Source organism: Chinchilla lanigera, unplaced genomic scaffold, assembly GCF_000276665.1.
Source record: "Chinchilla lanigera isolate Chin_1 unplaced genomic scaffold, ChiLan1.0 scaffold00066, whole genome shotgun sequence".
Lineage (NCBI taxonomy): Eukaryota > Metazoa > Chordata > Mammalia > Rodentia > Chinchillidae > Chinchilla > Chinchilla lanigera.
In genome coordinates this window covers 6,855,514-6,883,231 of record NW_004955467.1, presented here as the reverse complement: position 1 = coordinate 6,883,231, position 27,718 = coordinate 6,855,514, and the positions used below count along the sequence as shown (strand labels likewise).

The following is a 27,718-nucleotide window of genomic DNA, read 5'->3' as shown; positions in this document are numbered from 1 at the left end:
ATTATCTGCATATATATATATTCTATATACTTCATTAAATCTGTTAATTGTAATTAATATAGTTTACTGTTAGAGCTTTCTTCTTTTATTTTAAAAATTTATTTATTAAATAGACAGTGTCTCATTATGTGGCCCAGGCTGGCCTTGAATTTGCACTCTTCCCACCACAGCTCCTGAATGCTACAGCCACAGGAATGCACCACCACACCCAGCTTGAAGAACTTCCTTCTTTACATTAAGCTAATATCTGAGTCCTGGGGTTCTTAGCAGTGGTCTGAACCTGTTTTCTAATCTACAGCAGCTGTTCTCAACATGCAGTCTTTGGGCCAGCAACATCAGCATCACCTTGGAACCTTCCAAATACTTCAGTGTCTATACTATCCAGTGAAAGACCACAAGCAATCAGTTCTGAAATAGAGTCTGATCCCTGGAATACACTTTGAGAAGACGTGGTCCAGATCTGCACTTCTCAAGTCCAATGTGCCCACAGGTCACCTGTGGGTCTTCTTAAAGTGGACGTCAGGATCACTCTGCCAGCAAGGGGCCTGAGAGTCTGCATTTCCGAGCACCTGGAGATGGGGGCTGTGGACCACACTTAGAATAACAAGGCTCTAGACCAGAGCAATGGAGAACATGTTCTCGCTCCTCATGAGCATCTCCCTCAGCATCTGAAGCCAGTTATCACACTCCCCTTCCACAGGCTTCATCTCCAGGGTAAATACAACCAGTTTCCTCAACCTTCTTCAGGTAGCAACGTGTTCACATCCTGACCGCCATTCATACGGATTCTGTCTACTTCCTGCACCTATGATAACGCCTCCTCTCCTCCTGTCTCCCTCCCCCGCACCCCCCGACACTGCAGCTGCTGCCTTCAGTGTTTCCTAAGCTGGCTCCAGCCCTGGGGGTTTTCAGATGGCTCAAACTTTTGGGAAACTCTTGAGGAAATCAGCACAGGGTGGGCAGGGCAGTGTGTGTCTGTGGAGCCTGGACTTGCGCGTGGCTGTGCCTCCTGCTTCTGGTGTCTCTGGCGACTCCGCTCGTCCTATCCAGAGTCAACTCAGTGCAACATGAATAACCTGGCTTTTCCTCCCCACATTCACTCCTCAAAGTCCCCTGGGGACTCGTGGGACAGGGAGGATGGCAGAGAGTGATGAAAAGGGTCCTTCCTATGCCAGGGAGAGGGACTTTCCAACCAGCTCAAGATGAAGTAGTTGCTGAGACACCATAACTCTCCTGCTAGATCCCCCATTCCCTCTACCCAGTCTCCTCCTCGGCCCCCTTCCACATAATCCTAATGTAGCATGGGGGTTTCAAGCTCAGGCCCCATCATTTATTAGCTGTGTGACATTGACAGATTTCTTAACCTCCCTGAGCCACATCCATAAAGTAAGAGCTTACAGCGTAAGGGTTTAGCAAGAGTCCATGCAAGCCTCTTAAAATGGCACCTAACACTATTAGGTATTCAATTAACCTTAGCTCCTATGTGTAATTATTTTGATGGGATAGCCAGGTGGTTTTTCAACATCAAGCATTTTAGGTTATGTGTAATTATTTTACTGTTATAAAATATGCTTAGGAATGGTCCCCTTTTCTGAGGGCCCTAGTCTGTGTGAGAGGATGCTAGGATGAAGACAGTGCCTGGCAGCTGACTGGTGGACAGAACCTGAGAAATGAGTGGTGACTCAAAGCGAAGGTCTCAGCTGGGACTTTCTGGGGCACAGAGAGGGCAGGTGAGGTGAGGAGGTCCGGAACCACTCAGTAGCAGGAGGTGACTTGTGAGGTGAATCTTGGGCATCTTGGAAAGAAAGGCACTTCTAAGCCCTATAATTTATTTTGCCATTGTATTCCTTGTGCTCAGAACAGCTCCTTTGCAGGTCCTCCATTGCTTGGTGAATGCAGGGACTGTCTGCTTGCTCCTCGGCAGAAGCGATGTGCCTGGCTGGGCCACCGGCCTGCTGTGGGTGGTCCTGGGTCCGGATCCCAGCCCTGCCTGACGTGTGGGTCCAGATGTTTTTTTCTGGCCTCACCCAGATCTCTCCTTCCTGACTCATGGGAAGGAGAGGGACCTCTTGGCTAGGGGCAGCGACTCTGAGTGATGGTTTTTTCCTCCTGCCGTCCACAGTGAGAGGTCCTGTGTGGAATTCAGGCCACTGGCTGGGGAGGAAATGATGTTATGCTGTGAGAAGCTGGACTCTTAGCACAAGCACTGAGGGGTAAGAGGTGTCTGCTGGGCCTGAGGGCCAGCTGGTTCCCCAGCGTGGGAACAAGAAGACACATTCTACGTCTTAGGATGTGATGTTAGAAGTGGTGTCTGGCAGGTAAAGAGATGAATGAGGATACCAGAAAGGGGAGATGTTAACAGGCACTCTTGCATAGTCTGCTTTGTGGCAGGTTTTACAGCCTGGATAGTCTGCTTGGTGGTGGGTTTTACAGCCATGTACCCTTTGGTCTACCCCATGAGCCAGAGGGGAGGCAAGGTCAGCCCAAGTTTAAGAAAAACAGTGAGAAACAGATTTAGCATGGTGTGCTGCCACCACCCAAGTAAGCCTTCATAAGGAACATGTGTTGTTTTTTTCCACCCCGCTTCTTCTGGGAATGGGAGCATGACCTAGTAGGAGGGAGAAGAAACATCCCCTTCTCACTCAGTTCCTGGGGTTTGGGCGGGGCTGGTGCCACCCAAAGCTCCTAGGGCGGGCCTGTGACTCAAACCGGACCGATTAAACTCCATGTCCTCCTGCCACCTCCTGGCCTCGGGCATGCGAGCGTGTTGGGCAATGAGAGCCGGGGAGAATCAGCCCTGGAGTTTTACCGGGATTATCTTTAGGCTGCTAGCATAAAAATTTTAAGATATTGGATGTAAGCCTGGCCATTCATTTTGGAATCACAAAAGGCCAGGCTTCTTGGTAATATGGTTGACGTGGTGGAAAGGAAAATGGGGGGAAGGGGGCAGAGAGAGAGATCTGAAAGTTTCGATCAACCATAAATCTGTGAATACAGTCAGCCTAAAGACTGACAACTCCTGGACTTTCATTTGGGTGAACCAATAAATTTTCTTTTTGCATAGCCACTTGGAGTGGACTTTCTGATACAGAGAAACGAGTTCTTAGGACTTCAGCGCAGTGGAACTGGGACTCATACCACACATCTCCCAGTTTTCTTTTTGTTTCCTCTTCCTTCCCTGCACTGGGCAGCATACATATCTTCAGGACTGACAAGTCTTCTCCATTTGCTCCTTTGATTAAGCTGACCTGGTAGGACTTGTGTGATGTCGGGGGTTGGGCTGTCTCTACATCCCCCAAATATCTCTATAGAAAGAACTGCAGATTTGTTTTTACTTGTGTTTCACCACTTCCACTGCATGGCATGATGGTAGGTGTTTAATAAGCTCAACACACAGTCTCAGCCTTGTAGAGTTTGCTGATTTCTGGGGTGCAAGTATTTTCATCACGGCCAGTTTCAAGCTAACAACATGACGTGACTGTATGAGGAGACGGGGAGACGGGTAGGCAGGTAGGCAGGACACCATTAGATAGCATTCCCGCCACACAGGGTCGATGTCTATGGAAAACCTTAGGAGAGTATAGATAGTAATGACATGGAGTAGAAATTAAGACGTTACTAGGTTCACGCATTTGTTACCCTTGTTTTATTTTTAACAGTACATAGTGATCACCTCATTGTGGAGGAAGTTTGTACAGCTACACAACACATTTTAATCCGTTTTCATTCCCTTCCCTTCCATTTCTTCCTGCTCCCTCCAATTTTTGTTCCTCTTCCTATTTGAAAAGTATCTCCCTACTTCCAATTATCCATCCTTTATTTTGCTCTTTATTTATATTTTGCATTTCTCATATAAGAGAAATCCTGTGATATTTAAGCTCGTGTGTCTGATTTATTTCACTTAACATTACGGTCTTAAGGAGCACCCACAAACACCTCAAGTGTACCCTTCCTTATGGCAGGGACCTTTGTTTAAGTTTTATAATTTTTTTTTTCTACTGAGGATTGAATCTAGGGTCTTTGAACTGAGTTTCTGATCCTCCTGCCTCAGTTGGACTTCTGGAGTTCTAGGATTATATGTGCTATCACAACCGGCTTATATAATTTAGTTTTAAAATAATATCTGGGCAAGTGCAAAGTCCTGAGTTCAATTCCCCTCCCCCCCCAAAAAATATTTGGGTTTAACAACTGGCTAACAAACTTCCTGAAAGTTTTATGATTGGGTGTACGTGCTGATTCCATCTCACCACTGATCCCCCTTAGCTCCCAGGTGAAAATCCCGCCTCTGGGTGGGGTATAGATCTGCTGGTAAGGAACAGCACTAGGTTCCGATGCGCAGTGAGACAGAATGCGTCATTACCTTTCTGAACGTCCACTACTAGCTGTGAGGTCACACTCTTATTAGCACGGTCAGCTGCTCTTGCTCCCTAGGAAAGGTCCTAACGCAGTAAAATAGATATACAGGATAGGAGCCTATGTCAGACAAGCTTTCCACAGAAAATAATAGCACATCCAAGTCAGCTGAATGTGAGGAATGTGTGAGGAGACTCTGCAAAGGTATGGGCTGGTATAGGGAAACCAGAGGGATGCGGGAGTCTGTGTTCCATCACTCAGCCAGAATGACCATCTCCAGGCCTGAAGGTGCAGGCGTAGGGTGAGAAGGACCAGTTACCAGGTCTGCAGATAGAGAGGCCTGGGGGACTTCAATGACTGGGGGACAGTGGAGACTCGGACTGTGCAGAAGGGCAGTGGGAATAAGTACTAAACTCAGTCGGCTCCCCTCTGCTCTTCCAGCCTGATCCTCATTGGCTGGATCTGTCCAAAACCAGGGTGCATGGAGCCCACTGATGTTAAACCTCTTGGGACCACTGAGCAGGGTGGAAAGAGGAGGAAAAGTCCCCAACGTCAAACAGCACAGTCCTGATCTTGCCTATCTTGCTACAGAGTAGATACCTGGGCCTTTGTTTTAGGATTAAAAAAAGGACAAGGGAATCTTGCTTTTGGAACCAGTGACACCTTCATACCAGAGACTTTTCCCATCCACTCTTTGTTGAGGGCAGAGGCTTATTTGGTAGGTGTATTGTGTTTTGTTTTGTTTGAGACAGTGTCTCACTGTGTAGTCCAGGCTGGCCTCGAACTCACCATCTGCCTGCCCAAGCCTCCCTATTGCTGTGATTACAGCCCTGCCCACCATGCCTGGCTGTGCAGGTGTATTGCTTCCCTCTGTGGGACCAACACGCCTCTTCTAGCCTGGCAGAACTTCCTGTTCCATGAAGAGAATAAGGTCTGTGGTGCAGGCCCTGGTCCCATCCTCTGACACCAGAGTCATTACCAGGGGCGACTTTCTGTCTGCCCAGCTAGTCCTAACCCTCCATCTGGAGATTTTCTACAAACCATCTTTGAGTCAGTCTGGGAGCTGGGAGAAATGGGGTGTCTGGATTTGAGACTGTATCCTGAAAGGTTACCAGGTCTCATCACCAATCTGAATTTTCTCATCTGTGAAACCATTCAATTGGATAATCATGATTTGCAAGCACACCTCTGGCTTTGAAAGTCTAATCCAAGTTTTATGAGTTTAACCTGTAGGTTATTTGCATAATAAGAAGCATGACTTTGCATCCCCAGGAGGTGGCAGCAAAGCTCTGTTTTAGAGGGGGCTGGCTACCAAGAGTGGGTTCTGCTCTACAAGGCCCAGAGCTCAAAAGTCTAGGTGTGGTGGCTCACTCTTGTGTTGCCAACACTTGGGAGGCTGAGGCAGGAAGATTGCCAGGAGTTCAAGGCCAGCCTGGGCAACATAAGTGAGTTCAAGGCCAGCCTGCACTACATAGTGAGACACCATCTCAAAACCAAACCAAACCAAACCTCCAACAACAAAAACCCAAAAACTAAAGGCAAGATTTGGTGGCTAGTTTTGTTGCTGAATGACAACAAAAACAATTCAGATTATTGTGATCACCATTGTCAGTAAAACAGCAGCAACAATGCCACTTTCAGTTTGGGTATGCTGCAGAGTGCAGGAACATTTTTTGCATATGAGAATGTCTAACAACCCGTCCTGGGGGCTGGTAATTTAAGACAGCCCCGTGCTGAGGGTCGGGCACTTTCCTGACTCAGCCCTCTGGAGAGTATGGACGTGTAGGATGGTGCCTGTTTTCTTCCTTTCATCGGTTTCATTTCCTGTCTCATGGTGTGAAAGACCCAAGGTCAGGTCCCTCTGCTTTCCTATGCATTTTGTAAGAGAGTCAGGAGGACAGTGGTATCCATGTTTGCCTGTGTCTCAAGACAGTTGTCTAGTGGACAGCAGGAACTGGTATGTAGGTGCTAGGGGAAAACTCAAGGCACAAACCTCATTTTCACTCCCTTCTCTTTCTTCCAGTTCTTAGGAAAGAAAAAAGGACAGGAAAAAAGGAGAGAAAAAGAAATAGACTTTTTAGTTCTTACTTCTCATCAGATAATTCCTCATGTGTAGGCATGAAAGAATCCCATTCATTCATTCATTCACACCTTCACTCGATAATCAGAATCTGATGAAGTGAGAGATCTTATTATGTATTGTGAAGTGTATGGAGCTGTTCTTTGTTTTTAACTCTCAGATCTGAGGGCCAAGATCCGGTATATATGGGCCAAGTTAGAGCAGAGATACATGGAGATGGTTTCTTGTAAGGGCCCCCAGGCAAACTTGGTATTATTTGGTTATTTTTTGTTTTCGTTTTTTTTTTTTGTCTTTTTGAGACAGGGTCTCGCTATGCAGTTCAGGCTGGCCTTGAGCTCACTTTGTAGCCCAGGCTGGTCTCGAACTCACAATGATCCTCCTGCCTCAGCCTCCCAAGAGCTAGGATTACAGACGTGTGCCACCACGCCCGGCTTGGGTATTATTTGGTAAGATGGAATTCAGATTTGATTTTGTTGGGTGTCAGGGAAGGGTGATTACACTGGAAAAATTTAAAATGATCCCTAGTATATTGTGTTAACTCCTTAAACCACAGGAAACCCCATAGAGACAAAGCCAAAGCCCCAGACTGTTTTCCATCTGAATCCCTGTCTTGTATTTTACCTGCCTCCTGGGGCCAAGTCTCACCCCCCAAGCCCTGCTGAAAGGTTACCAGTATTTACTGAATGCCAGGCTTTAGACCAAGCGTGCTTCTTGCTATTCTTATTTACTTCTCAAAAGCCCTATAGAGTAAATTGCTATAACCTATTTTACAGAACAGGAAACTGAAAACTGGCCAATAAGCAAGGGGTAATGAGGGACGGGGGCTTTAGCAGGGTGGAACCTAGGTTCTCACCATTATAGCACATGTACCATTGTAACTCTAGGTGCTGTGCACAGACTCTGAGGAGCTGAAATCGCATCTCCTTCTCAAAACACGGGGCAGGCCATCACTTGTCCGCAGCATCTCCAGAAAACGAGGATGTTAGTACCTGCCTGATCTGACAGGCTTCCGGAGATGCCAGAATGCAAAGGAGAAACATGGACCTGTGAACAGGTAGCATCAGACAGAATTGATCCGTGTATTTGAAATAATATTATTCTTAATGGAAGGGCTGTGGGGGTGGTAGGAGTGAGTACTGGATTAGGCACTGCTGTCTAGGGGCCTTTGAGAATATCGCTTCTCCCTCCTGGCCTCAGATTCCTTGACTGTGACATGAGCAATTGGAAAGATGGTGTCTAATGAACTCTTTCACCACTGACAGTGAGGAAGGTGGTGATCTGATGATGCTGGGGATGGTGATCACAGTGGTGGAGGGGATGAAGGTGGTGATGATGACCATGGTGGTAATGTCAGAGGCAGGTGGCCTCAGAATGATTTTCTATTACTACCACTGCTGCTATTCCTCAACTTCTAACTGCACCATGTCACAGGTATTTGGAGTTGGGCTGAGTTAAGATGAAAGGAGGATCTAGAAGGTTAGCGAGAAGGGAGGATCCAAGATATTAGATGATAGTATACTTATTTCAAGGCTTGGTGCTTAGTAAGCTAGTCCTTTTAACCAGGTAGTGGAAACTATCAGTTTTTAAAACAGTTTTATTCAGGTGGAATTCGCATACCATATAAATCACCCATTTAAAGCACAAAATTCAAAGGCTTTCAGTATATTCAGAGTTATACGTCCATGACCACAATCAATTTCGGGAGGTTTTCATTGCTCCAACAGGAAACCAGGACCCCTTCCCATCACTCCAAGCCCCACCCCTCCCAATGAAGCTGTGACTTTTATTACTATCTCCATGTTACAGAGTTAAGAAATTAAGGCTAAGTGAGGAGAAGAATTTGCCCAAGGCCACACAGCTGACATTGACAGCATCAGGGTTCCATCCCTGTTTGCTGGAACACTAAGCTCACGCTCCTGACCAATGAGGGCACTCAGGTGTACAGAGTATATGGAGGCCAAGGCCACAAAGCTATAGCTATTAAGTGTTTAGGGTGAGGCTCAGATGTAGTGTGGACTCCTAATCTAGCTGCAGTGGTCCTCATTGTATCGTATAAGCACCTTCAAGGTGAACAAAGAAACATAATCATAATCAGTAGGACCTTTAGATCCAAAAGAGAGATCTGAAACTCATAGTACGTAGCTTCTCTTTTGGTGGATGGGGAGGATGGTGCCTGAGCCGAGCCTCCACCTGGACTTTGAAAATTAATGGTTCCATGCGCCCAGCTGTTTCCTTCACCTTTGGCCCTGGGAGCCCTGAGGGTGATTCGTGGACAGGAGTTACCCAGCTGGAAAGGGGAGAAAGATGGCGCCTGGGCCTTGTCCATTTTTATTCTCAAAAGTATCTGCCTTTCCAGGGATGAATGGGTTTGACAGTACCTGCCACCTGCTCAGATGCAGGGAACGGTGGGTGGGCACAGGAGAACTGTACAGCACAGCCCCCAAAGGGGATGGGATGGAAAAGCAGAATTGCTTAGTAAACAAGCACTGGCCTAAGACTCTGGGATCACTAGAGCCTACTTTCCACTCTGCCCTAGACACTATAAGCAGAGCGCTTAACTTCTCTGGGCCCCCAGCATCCCTATCTGTAAATTTAAGGAGAAAATAGAAAACTGAATTGGCAAGAATTATTAATTCCTAGGAAGCAAATATGTTAGAGTTACTCAAAATGGCCCTTAATGCATTTACTTTTTCCCTTTATTGAGGAATAATTGAGAAATAAGAGTTACATATATTTAAGACATACAACTTTATTTTTAGTGCTGGGGACTGATCTCAGGGCATCACATATACATGAGCCGTAGTGACTGTGCTGTGCATCAGGTTTCCAGAAATCATTCATCTTGTATAATTGGAGATTCATATTCTTTGACCAACACTTACCATTTTCCCCAACTCCTGGCCCCCAGCAACTGTTCACCCTCTAATTCTCTGCTTCTATGAGTTTGACCTGTTCAGATTCTCCGTGTAAGTGAGATTGTGCCACATTTCTATTTCTGTTTCTGGCTTATCTCACCTGGCACAATGTCCCTAGGTCCATCCACGTTGTCACAAATGGAAGGATTTCCTTCTTTTGAAGGGCCAGCCGGTATGATATTATGTGAGTGTGTATTTATCATTTTCTTTATCCATTCCCCTGTTAATGGATGTTTAGGCTGTTTCCGTATCTGGGCTACTGTGCATAGAGCTGCAACAAGCACAGGAGTGGGGCTCTCTCTGTGAGGTGATCATATACCCTGTGGATACAGATTGAGAAGTGAGATTGCTGGGTCATACAGTGTGGTACTGCTTTTCATTTATTGTAGACTTCTACAATGTTTTCCATAACAACTCTACTAATACCCAGCCACATCAGCAGTGCACAAGGGATCCTTTTCTCTATGTCCTCACAAATGCATATTATCCTTTGTCATTTTGGTAACAGATATTCCAACTTGCAGGTGATACAGCATGTTTATTTTCACTTTTTATTTTTATGGTGCTGGGAATAGAAAGCAGGTCCTTGTGCACGCAAGGTAAGCACATTACCTCTGAGCTACACCCCTAGCCAGTTTTGTTCATTTGGTTTTTGAGGCAGCATCTCACTATGTTGTCAAGCCTGGCTTGAACTTGCACCATAGCCCGTGCTGGCCTCAAACTTGTAGCCCAAGCTGGCCTTGAACTTGCAATCCTCCTGCCATAGCTTCCCAAGTGCTGGGATTACGGACCTGCACCACTACACTTGGCCAGGTCTTTATTTCTAAATGCTTATGAAGACTGGTGATTTAACTAGCAGTGGGTTAGATTTTCACCCTTTGCACTTGGAATAATGCTACGGCTTTGGGATGTATCTTTGGATGTTGCGTCTTTTGTCTCGGCAATGAGAAGGGTAACTAAGGCGGGCAAGAAGGCTCTCCTTTCACATTTCTTATTTTCCTAATATTTACAACAGAGCAGGCAGGAACCTGAAAACCAGTCCTTCCGAAGAGGACTGGATCATGACAACAAACACAGCCGAGCCAGAAGTCCAAGCATTTGGGAAAATTTATTTCTCACACATTTCCCTTCACTCTCCAGGAGGTGCCTCATGGCAGTGAGCCTCAGGAAGGCCTCATTCTTCCATCTTCTGTGGGAGAAAAAATGTATACAGGAAATGAGTCAAACCCAGCGGGAAGCTGAGCATCACCTTCAAGTGGAACAGATGGAAAGCCTGGAACTTCACAAAATGACACTGAGGAACGGCTTCATCTCCCTTTGCATGTGGTGAGAAACAAACCAGGGGAGCCCCCAGATGTGAGACAAGAGCTCTGAAAGACCGGGGCTGCTTGGCAGCAACGGCTCTGCACCCCTGTACCTCCCTGCTCGTTCTTTTAAGTGCCTGGCACTGGGAGTATCAGTAAATAGTAAATCCTGTGAGCACACGGCCTGCAGCAAGGACAAAGGGACAAAGGGGCATCCTCCAGCTCTCCCTGGATGGTCCACTGAACCCCTGGATCTTAGGGCTTTGGGGAGAGGCCACCCCCAGTCATCTGCTCTCACCTGGCCCCCCACATCGCGGCTCTTGGCCCTTAGCTTGTTGACCTGTGACTCGGCGATGTCCGCCCTCTCCTCCGCTTCCTCCAGCTCATGCTGGACCCTCCGGCACCTGGACAGCTGCGTGTTGGCTTGCTCCTCCTGAGCAGAAGATGGATGGGTATGAGGCTGTGGAGCATGACTCTGGGGTTCTGGAGGGTTGGAGGTTGTGAAACCTGGACTCCTTAATGGCAGGGAGGGAAGGTGTGCTGAGTTCTCCAAGGTGTGAGGACAGGGCTCCCAGCTTATGGCCATGTACACTGCTTGGGTCCACCTTGAAGGTGTGGCCATCCTTCTAAGCTCATCTCCTTAACCCCTCCTCTGAGCAACTTCTCCTATAGCTCTTTAGAGAAGACTCAAGTCCAAAGTTCTCCCAAGGCACCTGAAAGTAGCAGAGACCAAAGGGCTGGGTTTCTCTGCCCAATGCTACATGTATAGAGACAGGACACTGTCTGGGCCTACCTGAGGGCTATCCTAGGGTTCTTAGCTAATGTGGCCTCCAGGCCACCACCTAGCCTGGGCACCCATTAATCCCGCTGGGGCTGTACTAATTGATCTGTGTGATCTCTCTCCCCATTTAATCAGTTCAAATGTGCTTCCTTGAGGTCAGAATAAAACTGACCAGGCTCCCGGGCAAGGAGGAAAACGGGCAGTGCCAGAGGCCATACGCTTGCACATTTGTCTAGGGCAAAGTCCCCTAGTTTTGTTCCTCCAGACACTAGTCACAACAGATGATCTGCAAAGGATCAGAAGGTTTTGAAGTCAATAAAGTGTAGGTGATGTTCCATTCTAGAATGACTGTTCCACTTTGGAGAGTTAATTACATATTACTTACAAAATCTTAGAAATCTTGGAAGGAAGGCAACTCGTTTAACTTAATTAAACCCAGAGATTCCCAAATGATTTCTTTTCTATAGAAGAAAAAGCCGCCCAGCTTCCTGCTAGTCATGTTGCCCAGTCCTTGTACTCCTAGAAGACACCTGAGAAAACACTGGCTTCCACTCACTCTGTTTCTTTCCTGTGGATTTCACCTATTTGACTGAGGGGTAGATGAGCAGGATGGGAGGGAGCAGTGGGAGTGAGGGATGGCGGAGGACGAGTGCAGGCAGAGGGGACTAGACAGAGGGACCCTAGCAGGGTGGTGTGAAGTAGGATGAGGTGCCTCACAGGAGGTGCAGGGGGCATGGAGGCTGGGAGGCAGGCTGGGTGGTTGGGGATAGCTGTGGTGATACAAGGCCAGAATCATGGGCTGAGATGCTCTGGGTTAGATGGAGTGAGTCAGCGTGGGCTGGGATAAAGTGAGGCAGGTGGAGGTCAGATGAAGGGGATAGAGGTAGCTGGGCCAACTGAGATGAAATGAGAAGACACAGAGCAGGTGGAGGTGGGGAGATTTGTTTAACACAGACCAGGGAAGGGAAGAGCATAGGGGTCTCTCTGTTTATACCTGTGAATGCCTACTCAGGTCTGAGGCTCTGGGGATGCTACTAACCAGGCACCCGCTTCTGCTCAGGGCTTGTGGGGACACCCAGGTGGGTGTGAGAACCCAGGGACCTCCTGTACTCACCGCTTCCTCTGCCTGCCTTTTGTAAGACTTCACTTTGGCCTGCAGCTTGTCCACTAGGTCCTGGAGCCGGAGGATATTCTTGCGGTCTTCCTCCGCCTGCAAACAGAACACCCGCGGGAAGGACCGACCCACAAACCCACAACTTCTACTGATGGGGCTTGGTCCACATATCGTTCATGGAGGCTTTGGAGACCTCTACCTGGTAGGTCATTTCCTTGACTTTGCGCTCATATTTGTGGGCCCCCTTCAGAGCTTCGGCTCCCCTTTTTTGCTCAGCATCCAGCTCACTTTCTAACTCTCGCACCTGGGTGAAGAAAATACAGGAGTCAAGTCAGAGTTCCCAAGGTTCTCTCTCACCAGTCATTTTAGAATGAACTCAAGAGCCACTAGGAGGTCTTTTCCTGGGCTCAGAAGCCACGCGTTATTCACCAGGCCACTGCTCATCCCTGCTGTACACACTAGGGCAAGAGGTCCTCTTTGGGCAGAGGCAGTCCTAGGTGCACAGTCTGGCTGCAGGTTCAGGTTTGGCAAAGATGCTTCTTCCTCTGGAGCCACGCAGTTTGACAAGCGCAGCACAGGCTGAAACCTGCATGACTGCTCACAGTGATCTGACTCTTGATAAAGCAAGGCAGTAGGGGACATGGAGCAGTCAAAGGGATGTTCAAACTCCAGGCCCAGTTATAGATCCAGAGTGAGTCAGTCCCCATCACTGAGCATGAGGGTCAGGACTTAGGATGGGGACGATCATTCCTACTCAGCCTACCACGAATGTGGGGGTGGAATAAGATAAAGTGTATTTTTGCAGTGCTGGATATTGAACCCTGGGCTTTGTGTATGCTAAGCAAGTGCTCTACCACTGAGCTACATCTCCAATGTGAAAGTATTTTTAGAAGGATAAAGCCCCACGTAGTACTGTGGATGACATAGTTGCTCCTGCCTTTTCTGAAGTCTGGTAGAAAGAGGGTACCCCCTGAAATTGCAGGTCAACAATTATGGTTCCAGCTCCACAACCCAGCGAGATCCAAGCAGGGGTGGGGGTAGCAGCCAGCCTCATGCTCCTCTTCCCAGGGAATCTTTGTGGCTGCAGAGGGGTGGCTCCAGGCTTGGAGACTCATGAGATCAACTTGGAAAGCTCCCAGTGGACACTGGATTATTCTGGGCACTGCTCCAAAACAAAATTCCCAACCTCCTCTTCATGGACCTGGGAAATTGCCTTCCATATGGTTTTATAAAATAACCCAGCCAGGTGTAGTGGTACATGCCTGTAATCCCAGCACTCAGGAGGCTCAGGTCGGAGGAGGATCACCATAAGTTTAAGGCCAGCCTGGGATACATACACAAGTTCAAGGCCAGCCTGCACTGCGTTGCATCTCAACAAAACAAAACAAAACCAAAAATGAAAACAAAAAAACCCTCCAACTCCCTGGATTGCTCTGTAAGTTTTTGTAAAGTTTATGGAACTCACATAACTGGGCAGTTGGAACTACAGAACAATTAAGATATCTTACAATGCAGGGAGGGGTGGTGGCTGAGGGCTCCCTGGCAACCGAGGAATCAAAGAACCATAGGAAGGTGGCATGGGAGGGAGCCATACAGGGTAACTTCCTTGTGCGAGGTGTCCATGAGAAGGGCTAGTCTAAATTCATTTTTATGGAATAGGACTGGGAATGATTGAAAATAAGCATTTAAGGGATTTTTTTGGAGGAGTGTTCTAACTTCCCTGGTGTTTATTTTTGTTATTCATGTGTCTATGATTTTGTTGTTTTTAGCTTAAAAAACCCCTTCATATTTAAAGGAACTTGTGCCTGGTGACCACATCCTACAGAGCTAGTATGAAGAATGACTGAGTTTGGGGCTTTCCTGCTGGGAAAGTTTGTTTCTTTATATTTTTCTCCTCTTCACCTTTCTCCTCTCCAGCTCTTTCATTTCCTGTCTCCTTGGGACAACAAAGACATTCTAATAGCCTCCTCCATGCAGTCCTTCTCTAAAATGTCAATTGCTAGCACAGCCCACTTTAAAAAATGATTAAAAGAAGCCATCGCAGCTCTAAAGGGAAAATCAAGGGGTAGGGAAAATCAAGGGGTAGAGATAATGAAGGGAACAGTCCGGAAAGAAACTGAACAAATACAAAATGTACTTCTAGATAAAAAACAAGTAGGACTTCCTACCTGCTGGGGGATTAAACATTTCTGATGCATCAACCTGGAAGAAAAAGCAGCACTGCCTCCCTTTCAGGATGGATGGGAAATACACCAGAATTGCAGATTGCGTTTAGAAATGGGAAGAGAATGAGACCTGCTGTGGAAGACAGCAAGAAACTACAGACTTTATGCAGGACAGACCACTGTTTATCAAAGTGAAGATTGGTCCAAAATGTAAATTATACCAAAACGTGCAATTTTATGATTGTAAAGTATATTTTCCCCATTTATGTGTGTGGTATAAATTTACATGGAAGACAGAAAATGAGCATTAAAAAACATCCTGCTCTGGCTACCAAGACGTCAGCATTTCAAAACAGATTTGTGTATGTTGGGACATAGGGACAGGTGAAAGAAAAGATTAGCAAAGTAATTCTGAAGCTAAACTTGCAGTCTAGTCAAGCAGTGACCACTTTCCCACCACTTAAAATTTCTGTGTGCAAGTCCAGGAGTCTTCTCAGACCACCCACCCTGGCCTCCAGCTTCTGGATCTGCTTCTTGCCGCCCTTCAGCGCCAGCTGCTCGGCCTCATCCAGACGGTGCTGCAGGTCCTTCACCGTCTGCTCCAGGTTCTTCTTCATCCGCTCCAGGTGGGCGCTGGTGTCCTGCTCCTTCTTCAGCTCCTCAGCCATCATGGCAGCCTGGTTAAATTCACAGGACATATTAGTGGGCCGTCCACCCATCCAAGCACAGTGGAATGGAATACGCTGTTAAAATTGGTTTTGTGAGCAGGCTGTGGTGGCCCATGCCTGTAACCCCAGCACTTGGGAGGCTGAGGCAGCAGGATCGTTTTGAGTTTGAGACCAGCCTGAGCAACAAAGTGAGCTCAAGGCCACCCTGAACTGCATAGCAAGACCCTGTCTCAAAAAGACCAAATAAAAAGGCTGGTTTTGTGCATGATACCAAATCTCCTTTCTCTTGGGCCAGTCATTGTGTCCCAGGTTGCCTCTGCAATGACTGTATCTCTGTGATGTCTCTCCAAGAAGTCACAGATAGCTGACTGCACTCATAGAGAGATGTAACCAACTTGATCTGCCCCAGCTTGGAAGCTTAATTTCTCATCTCTGGAAACAGACACAGGGCTTACATCTGTGATGGCCTTCTTGGCTTTCTCTTCTGCATTTCTGGACTCCTGGATAGAGTTCTCCACCTCTGCCTGGCACTGAGCCAAGTCAGCTTCCAGTTTTTTCTTGGCGTTTATCAGGCTTGTGTTCTACAAGGAAAAGTTAGGTGTCAGATGTAAAGTTTTTATTCAGGCACTTAAAATAGGAAGAGAGAGGGTTGAGGATAAGTAAATCATAATCATGTTCCATTTCTTATTTTTCCACATGAGTGATATGCTAGGAACTGTATTATTCTTTGTTTTGTTTTGTTTTGTTTTGTTTTTAGTTCAGGCTGTCCATGAACTCACTATGTAGCCCTGGCTGGCCTTGAACTTTTGGCAGTCCTCCTACCTCAGCCTCTTGAGTGCTGGATTACAGGCATGTGCCACCATGCCCGGCTACTGTATTATTCTTGACCAAACAAAAAGTGTTGAAGCAGATCCAAAAACTTATATCCAAAAAATTGAGTAAATGATAAAGGTAGAATTTCAAATATTTGGGGATGATAGATTTTTTTAGGAAAAAGTGCTGGAATAAGGAAATGACCGATAAATAAAAAATGTAAAATTAAAAAATAATTTTAATAATCAAAATATAGGATATACAGAATTGCAAGGGTAATACAAACCAGAAAACATGTTCAATGTATATTAGGGAAAATATTATCTTTTTTATCATATGAGTATGATAAATCAATAAGAAAAAGGGCAAGGGGTACAAATAGTTAAAATACATTAGAAGAAATAGGAATGCACATGAAAATGATGCAATATTCCACTTCATTAGTAATTAATGTTGAGCAAATCAAGTGAGGTATGTTTCAGCAATATAACTGGTGAAGATGTGAGAAATAATAACCATAATCTTTGAGAAATCATAGTGTTGGAGTTTAGGAGGCTGAGTGGGTAAATCTGTGCATGAAGTCCCCAAAGAAAGCATGCAGAGGTAAACGTCAGCAACACCCCTGTAGCAGGCAGCAAGCAGAGCAAGAACATCCTGCATCTTTATTGGTTAACTTTCAGACATGTCCTTCTCACATATTTACATTCTTCCATGCTGGTCTCACAGTGCATGCGTGATTATCTCATGCTAAGTCATGGTTATATAAGTGTATCCCGCTCTGTGCTTGTGCTACATAGTGGGGTCATGTCCTCACATGTTCTCAGATACCCTGGGCTGTGATGTAATCTGTTGTGGCTCCCTACATGTAGAAAAGTGTCCTCACATAATTTTCAAATGGGAATAAAAATTGGGACAACTTTGTTAAAGAGCAATTTAAATGTTTTATAAATGTCTTTACTACTTTGACCTTGAACTTTTACTTCTAGAAATTTAATTACTTCTAGAATATTGAGACAATCATGAATGCATGTAAAAATTTAGTTATGAGGACATTCATTACAATGGTATTTCTAATAGACATATTTTTATGGAGAACAATCTAAAATAACCATCCATAGAATATTGATTAAAGTGCCATAATATACACTATAGTAGCCTGCTTTTCAGCCATTAAAACTACGGTACAGAAGACACATAACACAGACACATAGACACATAGCATGTGTTTATGATACATTATTAAAAGAAAGTACTAGCTTGTAAAAGATTGATCACAGGTTTTACAAAAATATAATATTTATGTATTCTCAAGGGTCTAAGTGTGAACAACTGGTTAAAATTGTTAATATGGCTGATTTTTTCTTCTATGTGTTTGCTTATATTTTCTACTTTAAAAACAATTTTTAAAACTTTCATAAAAACAATAAAACTAGTTGTTTTGAAAGAAAATCCTAATATTCTAATATTTCAACTTAAATGATAGGCTGAATATCCTAACTTGAATGAACATCTGAAGTTCCAAAATGCTGAAAATACAAAACTCTTTGAGGGCTGACATAAAACTACAGGTGGAAAATTTCACACCCGACTTCATGTGACAGATCATACTCAAAACTCAGGCACGCTAAAATTATTGCATATAATAACCTTCAGGCTACATGTACAAAGTATATAAGAAATATCAATCATTTTGTATTTAGACTTGGGTTCCATCTCCAATATATCTTATTATGTATACGTGAATAGCCCCAAAATTAAAAAAAAAAAATCTGAAATCTGAAACTTTCTCATCCCAAGTATCTTTTCTCCAAGTATTTTGGATAAGGGCTATTTGATCTGTACTTCCTCTTTCTAGACGCTTCATGCAATAGTTAATCCTCTGGCTCTGATTTCCCTACAACATATGTGATCTTTTATTTCTGGATAAGGAAAACTCAGAACTCTGTCAATCAAGAGCAAAAGCTTCCCTAGCAATAGGCTAGTCTCGACTGCTGGTCTGGAAAGAATGAGGACTTTTGTGCCAATGCGCCTCTCTTCACCCACTCCCAGGATGGACCCTGAGCAGAGGGATGGTTCAGGAGGGAGTGTGGACTCACCTGGGGGGAGCAGAAGCACCTGGTAGCGCAGGAAGCCCTACCTGCCCTAGGATGGACCCTAAGCCAGCAAGAGTAGACGCACCTGGGTGTGCAGCAGCTGTACTCGGTCGCTGGCATCCAGCAGCTCCTGCTCCGACAGCCTGCGGGTCCGCTCTGTCTGCTCCAGGGCCACTTTCATCTCCTCCAGCTCCTCCAGCAGGAGGCTGTTTCTGCGCTCCACAATGGCCAACTGCTCCTTGAGGTCCTCGTTGCTCCTCAGGGCATCGTCCAGGTGCAGCTGGGAATCCTTTGAGAGAATCAGGAGTGAGGCCAGAGCTGCAGGGCAGGCTGAGGGCCCATGGGGTCTGTCAGAGGGGCCAGCACTCACCTTAAGCTGCCCCTGCACCGTGCGCAGGTGTTTCTGAGTCTCTGCCACCTGGCGGTTGGAATGGCCCAGCTGAATCTCCATCTCGTTGAGATCCCCTTCCATCTTCTTCTTCAGCCTCAGGGCATCATTCCTGCTGCGGATTTCGGCCTCCAGCACGCTCTGCATGGCCTCTGCTGCCCGCTGGCTGTTTCTTTTGAGCTGCTGGATCTCCTCATCCTTCTCAGTGACCTTGTGGTCCAGCTCAGATTTTACCTGGCTGAGCTCTAGCTGGACACGCAAGATTTTACTCTCTTCATGCTCCAAGGAACCCTGATGAGAACAAAGGTGTGACTGGGAATGACACAGCCCTCACCTTTTAGGTGCATATTTTCATCTCCATTATGATAGAATGGGTATATTTTTATACCTATTTTACAGAGGAAGAGAACACTACTTAAGTGTTTGAGTGTTTGACTTGCTCCCAAATGTTCCGAATTTGACAAAACAGGGACTAAATCTTTGTATCCTTTATTAGCAAACACTCCTGTCTTGAAAGAGAGAGCATCTTTTGAAATAGTAAACCTTTTATGAAGGATGTGTATCTTAGTAGTAACTATAATTTAGGAACTAACCTATTCTCCACATTCACAGGGGATTTGCTGTCCTATTCTCACACGTTCATATTTCCCTAGGAGCCCCTCAGTCAACTGTCTTCCATGGCCCTGGCTGATGATTACACCAAGAGACTCTGGATCTATTTTGGATTCCCCATAGCCAAGAATGCCGGGTGCAAATCTAAGTTAAACATTAACTGCAGGATTCTAAGCTGGTTTTCAGGATGTTTGGTGATTGATTTTTTTGGTTTCCTAAGAGGAAGATATCGAGGATATAATAGATATATTTATTTACTCTCAAAAGGGAATGTGTGCTATTGGGCCCCAGGTGCTAACGTGCGGAGCACATGGCTTTTTTGACCAAAGGGATGGCTAGATGTCCTTCCCAAGGGAGAGGGTGCCTCGGGCAGGAAGAGCCCTTTCTGGATGGGCAATGGATGCCTCTTTTAGTTTTCTGTTTCCCTGTGCTTCTGAGTGCTGCATTCCAGACAGGACACTTGCCTCCGCCTCTTCTAAGGCAGCCTGGAGATCAGACTTCTCCTGTTCCATTTGCTTCTTGGTCTTTTCCACTTCCTGAAGGTTCTTGCCAGTTTCTGCAATCTGCTCAGTTAAGTCAGAAATCTCTTCTGCAAAGGACAGGCTTGATTTAGGTTGTTCCAGCAGGCTCCAGTTTACAGCATCGGCATTTGCCAGGTAATTTAGGGGTTGGCAGTTCATTCACAACGTTTTTATAGGAGAGAACACAGGGGGGCTGTTTGGGTGAGGTGTCAACAAGGCACAGAGGCGTCACCTCACCTGAACTATGCAGGGGAAACCAGCAACCGCGAAAGAACTTTTAATAGCCCGAAGATTTCAGGAAGTGTACAGAACAATCACAGGGATGGCCAGAAAATGCAGAGCTATATGGTCGTTCAGGACCAGCAGCAGCTTTAGAAAGCATTGGGTCTGCTTTTCTAATTTTGTAGGTCAGATGTCTGAGGTCTGAGGGACTTAGGGACAAGGATCCAAAGCCCCTTAGGGACGAAATCCCTGGAGTGTCTTTTTCTTTATTAGCAGTGGGCTGAGCAACCCAATGTGCCTTCAGACTTTGAAAATGAGACTCAGTACCAGGAGTAGGGGTACACATCCATAATCCTAGCACTCTAGGAGGCTGAGGCAGGAGGACTACAAGCTCACCCTTAGTCTGGGCCATTTACCAACTTCGCAAGACCCTGTCTCAAAATAAAAAATAAAAATGGGGGAGGGATGCAGCTCAGGGCAAAGGACCTAGATACAGTCTTCAGTACAGGGGAGGAGGGACCTGGCGACGACCATGCCCTACACTGGGAAGGCATACGGTGAGCATGAGCCAGGTAGAGTGAGGGTGTCGTAGGGCAACGGGAAGGAGGAGGCTGTAGCCAAGTGGGGAAAGGATTGGCAGGAGAGGGGAACAGTACTCACACACAGTGCCAAGAGAGCGCACCTTGCAAGTTTCTGTTCTCTCGCCTCAGCGTCTCCAGCTGCTCCAGCACCTCCTCATAGGCGTTCCTCATCTTGAAGATTTCAGTGCTCAGTGCCCTGGATTCCTTCTGTGCAGCTTCCAGTTCAGCTTGGCTTTCATCCAGCTTTTGCTTCCACTCTGCAAGGACCTGGGAGGGGACAAAGGGACATGTGAGAAGCAGAAAGCGCTGGGGGGCTCGGAAGGGAATACTCAAGCAAGGGTTTTCAGTAGCACCATGATTTCACCCTTCCATCCTGTTGTGGTTTCTTTTCTTTTGTTGCTGAGACAAAATACTTAACGCCCAGAATTAAGGAAGTAAAGGTTTATTTAGCTCAGTCTGTGGAGGTTTCAATCTATAATCAGCTGGCTCCAAGGCAAAGTGGCAGGGCACAGGGGCAACACTTTAAGCCAGCACAAGAATCAAAGTAGCAAGAGCAAAAAGTGGGGAGGAGCAAGCCTCTTTTCCTCCCTTATATTGTAAGCAGGCTACCCCCACCCAGGGAGTGTGTACCACTCACACAATTTCCATGCCTTCCTCCTGCACAGGCTCAGGATGAACGCAAAGTAAGAACCCTGGACCCCTGCTGAGTCACTTAGTTAACCTTCTAAACTTCTCAAATTGACACAATGAACAACATCCTAGAGCAAGGACATGTCCTTTTCACCCCAGCGTGTACACCTGCTGAGTCACTTAGTTAAGCCTCTAGACTCCTCAAGCTGACACAATGTATCAACTATAACACATCCTTAGGGACCAAAGCAAGAGGACGGTTCCTATTCCCACCTGTGGGCTCCAGGCTCCAATATCCCTACAGGTGCCCTGCTGGGTCACCCCCCAACCCCACTACTCTCTCCTCTCCCAAATACTGGAGATTGAACCTTGAGCCTTTACACTGAGCTCCATCCCCAGCCTGTTTTCTTCAATTTGGAGACAGGGTCTCACTAAGTTGTTAAATTGCCCAGGCTGGGCTCAAATTCATGATCCATCTGCCTCAGCCTCACAGAGTTCTAGGATTATAGGCAGGTTGACTGTCACTTGCCTGATCCAAAAAACTTTGGAGCAGAAGTGTTTCATTTGGAATATTTGTGTAACATTAGCTATCTTGGTGAAAGAACCTAAGTCTAAACATGACATTCACTGTCTTTCATATTCACCCTCTATGCATAATACAGCTAATTTTAGGTGATATTTCTAGTGTGCCTGTATTTTGCCTGCCACTTGTCACAGGAGGTCAGGTGTGGAATTTTCCACTTTCAGCATCATGGTGCTCAAATATTTCAAACTTTGGTTTTTTGTATTAGGGATGCACAACCTGTACTACTGCATCACTGTAATTCAAATTTTCTCTGATTACAGATAAAATTAAAGTAACAAAAATACAGTCACAAAAGTAAAAGGGGATCCCTAAACATCCAAGTGTCGATGTGCTAGCTGGGGCCTCCTGAGATGCATGCACATCTCACATATCTGAGTGTGCAAGGCCGCACTCTGGTCATCACTGCTGTGAGGCAGTGGGGAAAGACCTTGTCGAAGTTCCTCTGCTTCTTGTCCAGGGTGGTGCAGGCGGTGTTGGCCCGCTCCAAGTCCAGCATCAGATCATCCACCTCGCCCTGGAGCCTCTGCTTGGTTTTCTCCAAAGAAGTGCACTTGGAGTTGGCTGTCTCTGTGTTTTCCTCTGCTTCCTGGAGCCTCTGGGCCAGTTTCTTCCTAGGAGAACCAGACGTTTTTGGTCTAGGCAAAAGTGGGATGTTTCAGATTGAAAAAGAACAGTCTGGAAGGGATTGAGCAAGACACAGCATCTAAGAGGAGAGGATCCAGGAAACAATTCTACACCACACAATGAATGGTGCACAGAAGGCTGCTTATATCATGGCAGCCCCATAAGACTCTAATGGAGCTGAAAAATTCCCACCACTTGCCGAGGTTGTGGCCATTGTAACATCACAGTGCAATAACTCACATGTGTGGGTGAGGCTCGTACAAACAAACCTACTCCTTACCAGCCATAGGAAGGTATAACAGATACAGTTATGTACTCTGCATACTTGACAAGGATAATAAACAATTGTTTCTAAACTATTCTTTTTCTTTCTTTTCTTTTCTTTTCTTTTCTTTTCTTTTCTTTTCTTTTCTTTCTTTCTTTCTTTCTTTCTTTCTTTCTTTCTTTCTTTCTTTCTTCTTTCTTTTTTTTTTTTTTTTTTTTTGGCAGAACCAGCTCAGTCTTTACTTTGGAAAGGACAGTTGAATTGGTTTTTGCTGTGTGGCAAGGGGAAGAAGGTGTACCCCAGGCAGTAGTTTTTCCCCAAGAGGAGGCTGAGGCCCAGCGCTGAGCCTCAGGTCTCTTGTTCCCAGTGTTCCCGCACACAGATGTCTCCCTACAGGCTCTGGGGCAGCTGTGGGAGGGGTGAGGGTGAGGAAAGCCTACTGTGGCCCATTCCCTTGGGCAGGACATCACAGGTCTCAGACACCAACTTCCTGTTGCCAGTCTTGATCTTCTTCACAACCATGGCAGACTTGATGCGGGTGAAGCCAGGGCCTTGGAGGCTCCCAAAGCTGGGGTTAGGAGGGCCCCATGGGGTAAGCTCACCACTCCTGCATAGCCACTCATGCTTTTCCTGTGGACACTCATGTTCTGCATCCCAGCCTCCAGCCTGTTCTCACACTTCAGCAGCTTGCAGTAGGTGGCGATCTCGATGTCCACTGCCAGCTTGATGTTTGTGAGCTCCTGGTACATGTGCAACTGCCGCACTGTCTTGCTTGGCTTTCTGCAGGTTCGTCCCCAGCTGGGTCAGCTTGGCTTTGGAGTCCTTAATGGCCAGCTCCCCCTGCTGCTCAGCATCGCCACCCCTTCTGGAGGCAGCTGATGCTGCAGTTCATCTCAGTGATCTCAGCCTTCATGAAGCGGAGGTCATCCCTATCCTTCCCAGCCAGGGCCTGCTCCTCCTCATACGTACCTGTTACATGCACTCAGCCTTAGCCCGGCTGTGCCTGGCATCTTCTCGTGCTGGGCCTTGACCTCAAAGATGATACCATCCAGGTCCAGGGAGCGGCTGTTGTCCATGGATAGCACCACGGATGTGTCTGAGACCTGAGACTGCAGCTCACGGATCTCTTCTTCACACAGCTGCCTCGGGGAGTTGATCTAGTCAGTCAGCCCTTCCAGGTAAGACTCAAGCTCTGCCTTGTTTATGTAAGCTTCCTTTGCCTCCTTCTTGATGAGGACAAATTCATTCTCCACCTCCGTATGCTTGCTCATCCCATCCTTGTACTTACTCTTGAAGTCCTGCAGCAGCCCCTGAATGTTGCCAAGCTCCACTTTCAGTTCCAACCTCTCCTGGCCCAGTGTGCCTGCTGGTGCTGGATGGTGGTTATGTAGCTTTTGAACATGTGGTCCATGTTACTCTGGGATGTCTTCTGCTTCTGCAGGAGGCGCCACTTGGTCTCCAGCACCTTGTTCTGCTGTGCCAGGAACTACAGCTTGTTCATGAAGGAGATGAACTTGTTGAGATTCTTGATCTGCTCCTTCTCCTTCATGTGCACGGCCTTGATGTGGTTCAGGGGCTTCAGCAGGCTCTTGTTCACCTGGATGGCTGTGATGGTCCCTACACCACCTTCCCACCATGGCTGCCAGACACAGGCTGTCCCGGAATCTGCTGCTGCTGCCCATTTGGGAGATGCTGGAGAAGCTGAAGTGGGCCTGCTGGTATAGTAGAGGCTGCTGAAGGTGTGGGGGCTGGAGGTGGACATCTTGCAGGACTTCTGCATCACCCTCATGGACATGGTGGAGGTTGGGGTGAAGGGAGGCTGGAGATGGAGATTTGAGGAGAGAGGAAGCTAATTCTGGACAATGGGCCATTTTTTTTTTTTTCTTTTTTCATGGAATTCAGGGCCTCATGCCTACTAGACAAGAGTTCTACCACTGGGCTATACCCATAGACCTATACTACATGTTTTATTATTTTAGAGTGTATTCCTACTAAAAAACACTTAAAGCAGTATGCCACATGATGACAGCAGCCTCTCATATCCTGTGTTTAATGTCTCAGGAAGCCACCTGGAGTGAGGGACCTCATCCTCGTAGGTCTGTGTGAGTGCCCTGAAGAAAGTTTGTATGATAATGGCATTGCCTAAGGAATGGCATTGCTTAAGTGACCATATCACCTGAATAATCCCAAAATGCAGCAAAGCAGGTACCCAGTAGCCATCCTGGCACGTGGTTGAACAGACAGTTCCCTAGGGGAAGGACAGGGAGACTCCAGGAGGGGAGGACCACTCTCTGAATGCTTAAGAAACTAGGAAGGCAGGAAGGCAGGAAGGAAGAGTTCCTGCAGGTAGGGAGTTACTTCTGCTTCCTAGCTTGCATCCTGGTCGCTTCTCCTATTGTAACCTTAGTGCACGTACTTGGCCTCCTCCAGCTCCTCTGTGCGCTGGATGGCGTCCGTCTCGTACTTGGTCCTCCACTGGGCAACCTCACTGTTGGCCTTGGAGAGCGCCCTCTGCAGCTCGGCCTTGGCTTCCTGTTCCTCCTCATACTGCTCCCGCAGCAGGTCACAGTCATGGCGGGAGGACTGCAGCGCGTGCGCCAGGGCATTCTTGGCCTGTGGAGATTCAGTGGTGGCAAGTTGCAAAAGCATTTGACACTTTTCCAACGTATTCTCACTTAAATAGTTTTCTTCTGGCTTGAATTGGTCCCATGCTGCTTTCATGAATTTTGCTACCTTTCGAATCACCTGTTTAATTTTTTTTTAGGTTTACTCCACAGCTATATTTAAATATATTTTTAAAAATAAATCACTATACTACAGCAAATAGAAAAGGATTAACATTTGCTATAAACAGAAGGTAACCATAAAAATAAATGCAATGGAAATAAACCACTGTCATCACCATCTACCTAGCCCTGCTGCCTGCTGTGGCTTTGTGCCTGGAGCCTACCTTCTATTCTAAGTAAGGTAAGCGAGCAAATGGTAGAGAGCTGTTGTCCAAATTGAGACCTTTTCCTAGATGTAATCAAAAGTACTAAAGCAATTAAAAAGGGAATAATTTCCTCACTACTTGATGCAGTGTTGCAGAATGCTGTGATGTGAGAAACCTGCGAGCGTTTCTCAATGTCACCAGCCAGCTGTGCGGACACCGGGGACTGACTGCCGATGGAGCTATGCTGATTCCGTGCCTCATCTCTTCTCCCCAAGGAGGGGAGAAGATGCCCCGAGGCTTCCCGTCAGGGCAGGGTCTAAACTTAGCTTTAGTTATAATCCTTGTTAGTCACCCTCTCACTCTATTATCAAAGAAGAGTTCTGTTGTCCTAGTGCAGTCATTTGTACATTTTCATCCTCTGAGAAAATACAAATAAACGACTAAACTTTGCCTAGGAAGGAAAACTGCTGCTGCGTCCAGGCCACAGGAGAGCCTTGCTCCTATGGGGACTTGTTCAGGCTCTGGTTCTCACCACTGCCCCCATCCCATAGTGCACCGAAACCCCTTGCTGGAGAAGAGAAAGCTGGGAGATAAATATATCAATTGTTCCTTTGCAGAATGATGGAGCTTGGGAGAATTCTCTCAAATTGCCCTGTAAATCTTCGCCAGCACACAACTGGTAACCTAGGAACTACATCCGTGCTATTTTCTGCACTCCTGGTTTCCTATACTAATTCTTGAACAGACAGCAGGAAGATTTGCTGAGCACCTACTGTGTGCACTTTTCTAATGGGACCGTACTGACTGTGCACTACGACAGCGGGGGAAACGCTTCCTGCCCTCAGGAGTCTGCAGGTCAGTGGGAAGACAGTATCACAGACACTAATATCTAAGGACAGTGGGATCAAGAACATGACAATGTTTATGTAAATGTTTCAAAGCTGTCCTGAGCCATGTATCCTTTGGGAAGAAAGGTACTTAAGGGCAGGTGTCAGGGGAGGTGACCCACCAAGCCTAATGAAGAAGAAAGAGGAAGGCATTCTGAGAGGCTGGGGTGAAAGGCTTGTGCAGAGATAGTCAGACTAGTTGAGCCATGGGGAGCAGATGTTCTTGGCTGAGAGGGGGGTTTATCAGACCTCCGCCTGGGAACAGAGGTGCCCAGGAAATGGAGCACTACAGCAGAGTTTTCTCGTTCTGAGAAAGGAGATCCAAAGCCAAGGACCTCTGGTCTTAAGGAGCAGCTTCCTACTTCATGAGGAGGCACAGGGAGGATGCATTAAGCCTCTTGATGTGGCACTGCCTCCCACCAGTCTGGGTGAAGTGATTGCAGGTTCTGGCTCATGCAGACATCCCATAAAGGTGTCCTTACCTTCGTTTCTTCCTCCAGTTGCCTCTTAAGCTCCTCCAGCTGCTGGGTGAGGGCCTGCTTGCCTTTGGTTAGCTGTGAAATCAGAGACTCCTTCTCTTCCATTTGGTGGCTCAGCTCCCCTGCCAAAAACACAGGAAGCCCGCACGTCGGCGTTGACCTGCGCCCTCCGCCACGGCCCAGCCGCCCCCGGAGCAGCGCCCGTCCTCACCATTTTGGGTCTGCAGTCTCGCCTTCTGCATATTCAGATCGTGGATTAACTGGGTCTGCTGGTCGTCCTTGGCTTTGATCTCATTAAATTGGTCTTCCACAGACCGGCACAGTCTTTCCACGTTACTCTTTCAAAAAAAAAAAAAAAAAAAGGTCAATATGAGTGGAGGAAACCGGTTCCTGCTGCCCAGTATTGAACTGCACAGTTTGATAGTTTGGCTTCTTGTTAGGTAAAATAAAACACAAAAACGTAAAAGCTGCTTTAAAATGATGATCATTTCAGATTTGCCTCTTTTTTATTTGGATTATTGCTCAGTCATCAACAGTTTGGAACATCAGCCTTGGGGTGGGGGTTAGCATTCAGTAATTTATAAACATCGGCTGGGAAGATGCCTCTTCAAGGAGCCCTACTGGAGTGTAAGCATTTCTGTTGCCAGGCGGATAATATTGACAACACTGAACATTTCATTCACTAACAGGAATGGTTTCCCGTGA

The 27,718-nt window shown here is 46.6% G+C and overlaps 1 protein-coding gene, 1 long non-coding RNA gene and 1 pseudogene across 2 annotated transcripts in view; 1 reads left to right on the top strand and 2 right to left on the bottom strand.

Annotated features, from left to right (window-relative positions):
* Positions 1-10,477: 10,477 nt before the first annotated feature.
* Myh13 (myosin, heavy chain 13, skeletal muscle) overlaps positions 10,478-27,718 on the bottom strand; it is a 56,362-nt gene continuing 39,121 nt past the window's right edge. Inside the window, exons 26-39 of the mRNA XM_013522112.1 lie at positions 27,225-27,351; positions 27,017-27,135; positions 25,132-25,328; positions 22,254-22,437; positions 20,712-20,877; positions 19,751-19,875; positions 18,657-18,965; positions 18,372-18,575; positions 15,836-15,961; positions 15,219-15,389; positions 12,747-12,851; positions 12,548-12,643; positions 10,951-11,085; positions 10,478-10,537 (exon numbers count right to left, since the gene is read on the bottom strand). Coding sequence (XP_013377566.1) covers positions 10,523-10,537; positions 10,951-11,085; positions 12,548-12,643; positions 12,747-12,851; positions 15,219-15,389; positions 15,836-15,961; positions 18,372-18,575; positions 18,657-18,965; positions 19,751-19,875; positions 20,712-20,877; positions 22,254-22,437; positions 25,132-25,328; positions 27,017-27,135; positions 27,225-27,351 — 2,079 coding nt within the window. The 3' untranslated portion in view covers positions 10,478-10,522. The remainder of the gene's footprint in view (positions 10,538-10,950; positions 11,086-12,547; positions 12,644-12,746; positions 12,852-15,218; positions 15,390-15,835; positions 15,962-18,371; positions 18,576-18,656; positions 18,966-19,750; positions 19,876-20,711; positions 20,878-22,253; positions 22,438-25,131; positions 25,329-27,016; positions 27,136-27,224; positions 27,352-27,718) is intronic.
* On the bottom strand, positions 23,106-24,575 carry LOC102026201 (annotated as a pseudogene).
* Positions 25,612-27,109, top strand: LOC102004796. Its single transcript, XR_263346.1, has 3 exons — positions 25,612-25,682; positions 26,265-26,502; positions 27,035-27,109. It is a non-coding gene; the product is annotated as an uncharacterized LOC102004796 (long non-coding RNA).